At 37.5% G+C, this 10,464-nt stretch overlaps 1 protein-coding gene across 1 annotated transcript in view; it reads right to left on the reverse strand.

The window, feature by feature from the left end:
* AFF2 (ALF transcription elongation factor 2) overlaps positions 1–2,073 on the reverse strand; it is a 102,152-nt gene extending 100,079 nt beyond the window's left edge. Inside the window, exon 1 of the mRNA XM_037059276.1 lies at positions 1,978–2,073. Within this exon, the coding sequence (XP_036915171.1) occupies positions 1,978–2,073 (96 nt within the window). The remainder of the gene's footprint in view (positions 1–1,977) is intronic.
* Positions 2,074–10,464: the final 8,391 nt, after the last annotated feature.

The raw sequence follows: 10,464 nt of genomic DNA on the forward strand, positions 1-10,464 counted from the left end.
ATCAGGGGTTTTTTTTTTCCTCTGGACATGGAGTCTAGATTTTAGTTTTGAAACGAAATTTGGACTCTTGATCCTGGAACCCTAATTTCCTTAACAAGTTGTTCTCTGGATTCAATCCCAGGGTAAGGGTTGTTTGCAAATTTTGTGATGAGGGTGTGTGATTGGGAGGAACTATAGCTGGTTGTGATACCATCTACCTCACTACTTTAACTCTTCTCTACAGGGTGATCTTCCCTATCTTTATTTTGGCTTGCTTCTATGTTCTCCTCACATTATGATTTTTCTGGACTTGGTGACTAGCTCTTCAATTCTGAAACCAAATCTGGACTTTAGACTCTTCAATGTCCATTTCTAAAGCAAGTTTTTTCTTGGTAGCATAATATGGGCAAGGTTTTTGGTTGTATATTTTTTATAAGGATTTTTAATTGATCTTTTGTACATTTGGTACAGTTTCAGCTATGATTCGTTGTGATTGGAGAGCTGCCTTGAGCCATGTAGGAAGAGAGAAGTCTTACTCTTCAATTGGGAGACAGAAGCTTGGTGGTGAGGCTGGTTTTATAAGAATTGTGTTTGTTCTTGATAATGCACCAAAGTTGTAATCACTCAATTTTTATGTATTATCGAAAATGTAGTGAGTCCTCCCTCTCAGGAGGATGTTCATGCCTTTATTCCCCCACAGGTGTGCATCTCCTAAACTCTAAGTGTCCCCATAAGACTTGCAACCAGTGGAGCAATGAGTAGCAGCAGGTTGTCTCAGGCTTACCCCTTGAACCTACCTGCCTCTTTCCTCTGACTTTCCAGTGAGCCAAAGCAGCCCACCTAGGCTCTTTCCTGTTGCTTCCTCTGTCCTAAGCCCTTCCTTGTTTCACTGTATCCAGCTTTAATAAATGTACTATCAAACAGTAGGCATATCAAAGTGGAAAAAGTAAAGGACATGTAACATTGAATATGTGTTCAATTTTAGAATTATACAGAATTGTAGGAGTTCTAGTGTGGTAAACAACTGTAGATATGAATGGAACAGGTGAGCCTTGAGAATTTTTCCTAAGCTTTTCTTTGCAGGTTCCTCACAAAATATTTAGTAATATGGAATTTCATGTTTGTTAACTATCTTGAAATATCAGTGTATGAGCACTGTTTAAAACATTCTTGTTTCAGTCTTATGACTTAGCAGATGTCACTGTAAAAAAGAACTTGCTCGGGGCTTTAAAAAAGGCAGTCCTTCTGTGTTCCTAATTTGAGGTTATAAGCACACCTAGAAGGACTTCATATGTATGATAGTTCTCTGCCACAGAGAAAACACAGAAACATTATTGACACCAAACACTATATTGCCATTTTCATGATTCATAAAAGATAAAAAAAGGATACTTGGCCTTTTCAAATCAAGAATCCAGTCTCATTGAACATTCTGCAAACACATCTTTTTTTCCCCCTAATCTTAATTTAGTGGTAAGTACTGTAAATGTTTGTGATGCAGAGTGGAAGAAAGGCATCAGCAAGCTTTTGCCAAATGTTTTTTGCCTGAAGTTTCATGTAAGCTTCAAGATTCTGGGTGCTGATTCTTAGCTGTGTTCTGAAGTGGTGTCCATGGTAAAGGTGAATGAAGGGGCATATATATTTTAATTAATCGATGATTGTGGGCTCTAAGACTCACACTGTAGTTACTAAAGGAAAGTTAGACCTCACTCGAGACAGTACTTAGCCCAAAAGAGGGAAAGACAATTTTAATTGCTTACTGATGACCAGATGGAAAAGGTGAAAGCTGTTTTCAAGTGCTCAGCATCTCCTTACTGTAGTTTTGAGGAATGTGTAAGCTGATGCAACCTGTTCCAGAACATTATGCCTATCTTTGTTTCTTTCTCTCTCACCAAAGACCAGGCATGAAGTAGAGAGTAGGCTTGTAGGTGGCAAAACCATTCCAATTACTTTTGCTCCCTCCCTTAGGTTCCAAATTAAGCCCTAAGCTGTTCCTACCTGGTAGAATTCAGTGGCAGTGCACTGAGTGGTCAAGGTCTTCACAGGCTCAAAGTCATCTTCATCACTACTCAGCTTCAGGTTGTCCTCAACCATCCTACAAAATATGCAGAGTGTTGCTCACATTAGAAAGTGTATTTTATAAATCATCCTTAGATACATCTTGAAATAAGGATAGAATATTGTAGCTACAGTCCAAAAGCTGCAATTGTGTTAAAGGTGCAGAAGGAACCAAAGTTCTTTCAGTTAATTAGATATTTGAGCTCTTATATTTATGTCATACTCTGCACAAGTCTTCCCTATCTACCTTCCCCTAAATGAGGTGAAAAAAAAAGAGCTATTTCAGTATCTCCAGATATGACTGAAGTTATACAGTTTTACTACTGAAAGTGTAATAAATGTACTGATTAGTCACTGTGGAGGTGGGGCATGACATTGGATCTCTACAGAAAAAGATGTTCCAAGTCTCCAATGAAAGAATAAGGGTATGATAACAATCCCTAGCTGCAGAGATTGGTGTCAAAGCCTGCTGGGGCTCTCTAGATAACAGGCAAAAGGCCCAGTAAACTTTCACTACCTTTAAGTGACCTCTGCACTGTGGCAATTTAGTGGCTACAAAATAGCTGGGAGATAAATGGCTAGTCACTGACTTTTTGATATATGACTAATTTATTTCTGTAAACTCTGATCCAAGAGATGTAAATTCATGATATGGGTGAGAAATTTTTCTCCCTAAAGCAAAATACCTGAAAAACATGAGTGGACTAAATTTTGGTGATGAACTAGTACCTTCAAAATTGTTTATCAAGCACACAGAGCCCTTTGTTTCTACAGGAATATTAATTCCAATGTGACCTGCTCTTTGTATAAATTTGAGCTACAGAGGAAAGGATATTTATTATCTTAAAATTCTGTTTATACATCCTTCAAAAAGCAACTTGTGTTAATAGTTTTATTTCATAAATACAATTTTAGACCTTGTCCACAGGCTTCAAGTGGGGACTCTTTCTTTCTGGTCATAAAGTTCTTTATTTTCCTTGTGTGTCTGTATTTGTGTTAATATAGGTAGGCAATAACTGTGTGTTAATTTATACCAAGTTTTTATCAAAATAAATAATAAACAATTCCTATCATTTAGGGAATTCATTTCTGTGTCAGAGAAGGTGCTACTTATCTGACCATCACCTGTCATTCAGATAATATGAAGGAGATGCTGTTTTAGCCTCATTTTCTGAATGGAAACACGAAGGCTGAGAGAGGATAAAGAACTTGTTCATGATCACATAGCTAGAAAATCATGGAACCCACACCATCTTCAGCTGAAACTTGAGAGTATATAATGTTTTTCTAGAGGGTGTAAATTATAAAAGATGGTGTATAAATGAATAAAATCATCAACAACAAAAAACAAAAACAGAAAAATATTGATATATTGGGATTCGATTCAATATATTTGGATTAAACTGATGGCTAATCATAAGTTCTAATATCTCGGGTAAGTCATTTACAGTCTATGAGCCCCATCTGTGCCTCTCATCTGTTAAATAGGATAATTAAAATCTTGCTTGTGAAATGCTTTATGAAAACACAAAATTAAAGCCTGTTTTATTATTGAATATACATGTACTTGTTTGTTTTCCCATCCATAACTAATGCTGAACGTTATTGTAGGGAAAGTATAAATTACAAATGTTTTGGATTTAGCAGCACTATTCAAACCCATTGTAGTTAAGGTAAACCTCACCTGATATATATCCTTAGCTCTTTCTGTTGCATCAAAATGAGCCCCACCACCACACACACATTTTATTTTGGGTAGGAGGTGGAATGTCTTATAACCCATATTGACAGTGTTTCACTGCTCTAAAACCCTAGATCTGGAAAGACTATTTGGGGGATATGTAGCCCAGGACCCCTGTGAGTATTCCACAAGGTGAACGTGGGTATAACCTGTCATGCACACACATACCAGACAAGGCAAGGCCAAAACCAAAGCCTAAGTGATTTGACTGGTAAAGACTCAGCAATTTATTTTTAGATTCAGACAGTTCTGTACTTACATAATAGAATAAAGGAAGCTTTGACAAAGCTCCCCCTGGTCCTTGTCCCACACACCAAGAAAATACGACACCAAAACAAAAGGAATCTGATTACTACAGAGCAAGTTGTTTTATATTCTGTTATTGAGGATCCCATTCCAGATTTCATTTAAGGGGTTTTATTAATTGCAGGTATATTCCTCAGTGAACAGGACAGAACATTCTACACCTTACCAGAATCTGGAAGTGAAATGGTCTTGAAATTCATATCATGATCTTTTTGTCCTCTCTAATTCTGAGAGGATCATTTGGCATTCTGCCAAGATTCAAATAAGCTGTGGATCAAGCTTCAGTCTAACTTACCTGTTTGGATAAATACATGCAGGGCGTCCATGTTGCCATGGCAGAGCAGTTCCTCTAAACCACCAGGCATTCTAGTCAGTTGATAACTACTTTCTAGATTCTGGTGCCATGCTGAACATACACATTTACTAATGTTTCATGTCAAATGTGCTGATCACATGTAAGTTCTAACAAAGTCGAAGAGTATCATTATAAGTAAAACAATAGCTAATGGGCTTGTTTCTCTGCTAAGATTGATTGATGCGAGGTAAGCTAGCCATAGGTTGAGTCCAAGGACACACCTGTTCATAGTCCTGAGAGACCAGTAACTTTCTTCTTTGCAAAACCAACAGATTTTCATGTGGCTCCTGAGCATAGTGAAGGTCTCAGTGTAGGTACTGACATTGCTCTGAGGTTGGACAGGCCCAGGTTCAGACCTTTACTATCTGGCATCTTGGATCAAATCATTTGAACTTCTGGTATCTAAGTGTAAAAGGGACTACCGTATAGGATTGCTGTAATTATTCAATAAAATAATCAACTTCAAGTTCCTAACGCATGGGAATCACCCAATCTTTATCATCTATTGGGAATATTGGCTCAAGATATTTCAGTCTGAATTGTCCTCAAAACATCACATGCCAGTTTATTTGGAAACAAAGAAAACTAGAGAAACGAGTTTTCATGTTAAAGCAAAAATTGCAGAAAAGAAAATAATAATTGTACTTTTGCCACAAATACCTTTTGTATGCCACAAGCAGAAGAATTTTTTTTTTTAGTACAAAGAGATTTCATATTATTATTTCAACTTTTTAAAATCTGGAAAATTTAAATTTACATAAAATGCAACTGAGCTGCATATCATAAAATGTTAATTATGAGATTCCAGGGATGCATCAACAGTTTGATACTAAAAAATTTATTTTTATAAGACACCACCAACAAAATAAAATGACAAAAATCCTATGATTTTGTGGGTAAATCATAAATGTATAATATTTCTTTTTTTTTTTCATATATCATGACCAAGTGGGATTCATCCCGGGGATGCAAGGATGGTTCAATATACGCAAATCAGTAAATGTAATACACCAAATAAACAAAAGCAAAGACAAAAACCACATGGTCATATCAATAGATGCGGAAAAAGCTTTTGATAAGGTACAACACCCATTTATGATAAAGGTATTCAGCAAGGTGGGAATAGAGGGAACATTCCTCAATATAATAAAGGCCATATATGAAAGACCTACAGCCAACATCATACTCAATGGGCAAAAACTAAAAGCTTTTCCACTAAGATCAGGTACAAGACAAGGTTGCCCACTTTCACCACTTCTATTCAATATAGTATTAGAAGTTCTAGCTGCAGCGATCAGACAAGAAAAGGAAATAAAAGGCATCCAAATCGGAAAGGAGGAAACAAAACTGGCATTGTTTGCAGATGACATGATAGTGTACATGGAAAACCCTATAGCCTCTACCAAAAAACTGCTGGAACTAATAAATGAATTTGGCATAACAGCGGGATACAAAGTTAATATCCAGAAATCAAAGGCATTTTTGTATACCAACAATGAAGCAGCAGAAGCAGAAATCAGGAAAAAAATCCCATTCGATATAGCAAAAAGAAAAATAAAATATCTGGGAATAAACCTAACCAAGGAGGTAAAAGACCTGTATGCAGAAAACTACACAACACTGAAGAAAGAAATCAAGGAAGACACAAATAAATGGAAACATATACCGTGTTCATGGATTGGAAGAATTAACATCATCAAAATGTCCATACTACCCAAAGCAATTTACAGATTCAATGCAATACCTATTAAAGTACCAATGGCGTATTTCACAGACATAGAACAAACACTTCAAAAATTTATATGGAACCAGAAAAGACCCCGAATAGCTGCTGCAATTTTGAGAAAGAAGAACAAAGTAGGAGGGATCACAATACCTGATATCAAACTGTATTACAAGGCCACTGTAATCAAAACAGCCTGGTACTGGCACAAAAACAGGCACATAGACCAATGGAATAGAACAGAGAGCCCAGAAATAAACCCAACTCTCTACAGTCAATTAATATTCGACAAAGGGGGCAATAACATAAAATGGAGTAAAGACAGCCTTTTCAACAAATGGTGTTGGGAGAACTGGACAGCTACATGCAAAAAAATGAAACTTGAGCACCAACTTACACCATACACCAAAATAAATTCAAGGTGGATAAAAGACTTAAATATAAGCCGTGAAACCATTAAAACCCTAGAGGAGAGCCTTGGCAAGAAAATCTCAGATATTCCACGCAGCAATATTTTTACTGATACGTCCCCTAGAGCAAGGAACATAAAGGAAAGAATAAACAAATGGGATCTCATCAAAATTAAAAGCTTCTGCATGGCTAAGGAAAACAGTATCAAGATACAAAGAGAAGCAACAGCTTGGGAAAACATATTTGCCAATGATACCTCAGATAAGGGTTTAATCTCCAAAATATACAAAGAACTCATTCGGCTCCACTCAAAGAAGACAAGCAACCCAATCAAAAAATGGGCAGAGGACTTGAACAGACATTTCTCCAAGGAGGACATACAGAGAATCCAGAGACACATGAAAAGATGCTCGATATCACTAGCTATCAGAGAGATGCAAATTAAAACCGCAATGAGATACCACTTAACACCAGTCAGATTGGCTATCATAAACAAAGAAACAAACAACAAGTGCTGGAGAGGTTGTGGGGAAAAGGGGACTCTAGTTCACTGTTGGTGGGATTGCAGACTGGTACAACCACTATGGAAAACAGTATGGAATTTTCTAAGAAAACTAAAAATGAACGTACCTTTTGACCCAGCAATTCCACTCTTGGGAGTATATCCTAAGAACCCTGAAACACCAATCCAAAAGAACCTATGCACCCCGATGTTCATAGCAGCACAATTTACGATAGCCAAGAGTTGGAAGCAGCCTAGATGCCCATCGGTAAATGACTGGATCAAAAAACTATGGTACATTTACACAATGGAATTCTATGCTGCAGAAAGGAAGAAGGAACTACTACCCTTTGCAACATCATGGATGGAACTGGAAAGCATTATGCTGAGCGAAATAAGCCAGGCGGTGAAAGACAAATATCATATGATCTCACCATTAACAGGAATCTAAACAAACCAAACAAGCAAGCAAAATACAACCAATGACACTCAAATATGGAACAGGCTGTCAGGGCCCAGAGGGGAGAGGGGAGAGAATCATAGGGGAAAAGGGAATGGACTCACATGAACAAGTATAAAAGACACATGGACAATAACTAAGGGTGGGGGGTGGAAAGGGGAGGGAGGCGGGGAGCATGGGGTGGGGGGCGGGTAGGGTTGGGAATATAAGACAGAAACCTGTACTTGAACAAGAATTAAATAAAAATTATATTAAAAAATGTATAATATTTCTTACTCAATTTTGAACCATGCTTTTAAAAAACTAGGTAGAGAAGGATACATCCTTTCTGGGTGAGTCTAATAAACTGAGTTCTATGTCTAGGTATTGAAAAACCTATTGAAAATATCCCAGTCACTTAAAAATCTTGTTCATCATTAAAACGGTCCTCAAAAGGAAATACAAGTCATAAGTGAGTTTAAACATACACAGCTTATTTGTGAGTGTGCATTCTGCTTTAACTTCCTTGATTATAAACTTTGCTGTTCTATATGAAATAACTAGAAAACTTGGACTACAATATTTAAAAAATAAAATAAAAGATTGATTTTTGAGATAGGGGGATTGTCAGGATGAGGGAGGGCCCACTCTTGCTAACTGAGTGATACAAAGATTGAAATTGTTAAGTACTACATTTATCAAATAATTAGAAGAAATTGGCTTTCTTATTATTTTAAGTATATTTTATTGATTATGCTATTACAGTCATCCTATTTTCTCCCTTCTATTCCCCTCTGCCCTGCACCCCCTCTCCCACTAACATTTCTACCCCTTAGTTCATGTCAATGAATCATACATACAAGTTATTTGGCTTCTCCATTTCTTATAATATTGTTAACCTACCTCTGTCTATTTTGTTCCTACTATTTATGCTTCTTATTCCCTGTAACTTTACTCCTGTTCTCCCCACCTTTTTGCTGATAATCCTCCATGTGTTTTCCATTTCTGTGATTCTGCTCTTGTCCTAGATTTTTGGTTAGTTTGTTCTTTTTAGGTTCAGTTTTTTATAGTTATGAGTTTGTTGTCATTTTATTGTTTATAGTTTTTGATCTTCTTCTATTGCTTAGATAAGTGTCTTTATATTTCATATAATAAGAACTTGGTGGTGATGAACTCCTTTAACTTGACCTTATCTGGGAAGCATTTTATCTGTCCTTCCATTCTAAACAGTAGCTTAGCTGGATAGAGTCATCTTGGATGTAGATCTTTGCCTTTCATGACTCTGAATACTTCTTTCCAGCCCCTTCTTTCTGTAAGGTTTCTTTTGAGAAATCAGCTTATAGTTTCATGGGAACTCCTTTGTAGGTAACTCACTCCTTTTCTTTTGTTGCTTTTGAGATTCTCTCCTTATCTTTAATCTTGGGTAATGTAATTATGATGCGCCTTGGTGTGTGCTTCCTTGGGTCTAACTTCTTTGGGACTCGCTGAGCTTCCTGGACTTCCTGAAAGTGTATTTCCTTCACCAAACTAGAGAAGTTCTTCTGCGTTATTTTTTCAAATAATTTTTCAATTTCTTGCACTTCTTCTCCTACTTCTCCTCATTCTAATACCCTATGATTAGGGTATTAGAATGTTAAAATTTTTCCCAAAGATTACTAAGCCTCTCCTCATATTTTTGAATTCTTGTTTCTCCATTCTGTTCCAGCTGAATGTTCATTTCTTCCTTGTACTCCAGATTATTGATTTGGGTCCCTTCTCTTCACTGATTCATTATGTTCTGGTTGAATGTTTATTTCTTCCTTCTGCTCCAGAGTGTTGATTTGAGTTTCCTTCTCTTCACTATCGATTCCCTGTGTATTTTTCTTTATTTCATTTTGCATAGACTTTACTTTTTCCTTCATTTTGCATCCATACTTATTCATTTTTTTGACAATTATGATCATCGGTGTTTTTGAACTGTTCATCTGTTAGATTGGCTATCTTTTCACCAGTTAGTTCTTTTTCTGGAGCCTGCCTATTTATTTATTTATTTATTTATAGAGAGATGGGGAAGGGAGGGAGAAAAAAAGGAAATGAAACATCAATGTATGCTTGCCTCTAGCACACCCCATACTGTGAATATGGCCTGCAACCTAGGCATGCGCCCTGACTGGGAATCAAACTAGTGATGCTTTGGTTCACAGGTTTGCACTCAATCCACTGAGCAACACCAGGCAGGGCTGGAGTCTTTTTGTTAATAAAGATTTTAAATTTATTCTTAGAGAGAGGGAAAAGGAGGGAGAATGTGCAGGAGAGAAATATCAACTTGAGGTTGACTTTTATGCTCCCCCTACTGGGGACCTGGCCCGCAACCCAGGCATGTGCCCTGACTGGGAATCAAACTTGTGACCCTTTTGTTCACATGCTGGCACTCTATCATTTGAGGCACAACACTCAGGGCTTTTTCTGGAGTTTTGATCTGTTCCTTCATTTCAGTCATATTTCTTTGCCTTGGCACATCTGTTACATTGTAAGGGGTGTAGCCTTATATATTGGCCAGTTGAGGGCAACCCACTTTGCTGTGTTGTGGCATTGTCTGTTGGAGAGGAATCAGAGTGGGAACAATGCTGCTTGCTCAGCTCTTGCCCCACTTTCAGTTTCTCCCACTGCTACTCATAAACAAATTTGACCCTTTTGATGCTGATTTCCATGTCGGTAGGTTTGTGTACATTGTAGGACTCTGTGGGTCTCTCCAACAAACTCTCCTGTGAGGTTGGGAGTTTCTTCCACCACTGTACCCCACAGTTTTTACAGTCAGAGGTTTTGAGGCTTTCTTTTCCCATGCTGGAACCCTGGGCTGTACTCTCTGTCTAGTCTCCAGTTGTTCCTCCTGGTTTATATGCATGCAGATATTGGACCACCAGCTGCCAACTCACCTGACAGGTCCTCAAGCCACTGCCTTGGCACATGT

Source organism: Sturnira hondurensis, unplaced genomic scaffold (assembly GCF_014824575.4).
Source record: "Sturnira hondurensis isolate 20B ecotype Veracruz unplaced genomic scaffold, ASM1482457v3 Scaffold0010600, whole genome shotgun sequence".
NCBI classification, from domain to species: domain Eukaryota; kingdom Metazoa; phylum Chordata; class Mammalia; order Chiroptera; family Phyllostomidae; genus Sturnira; species Sturnira hondurensis.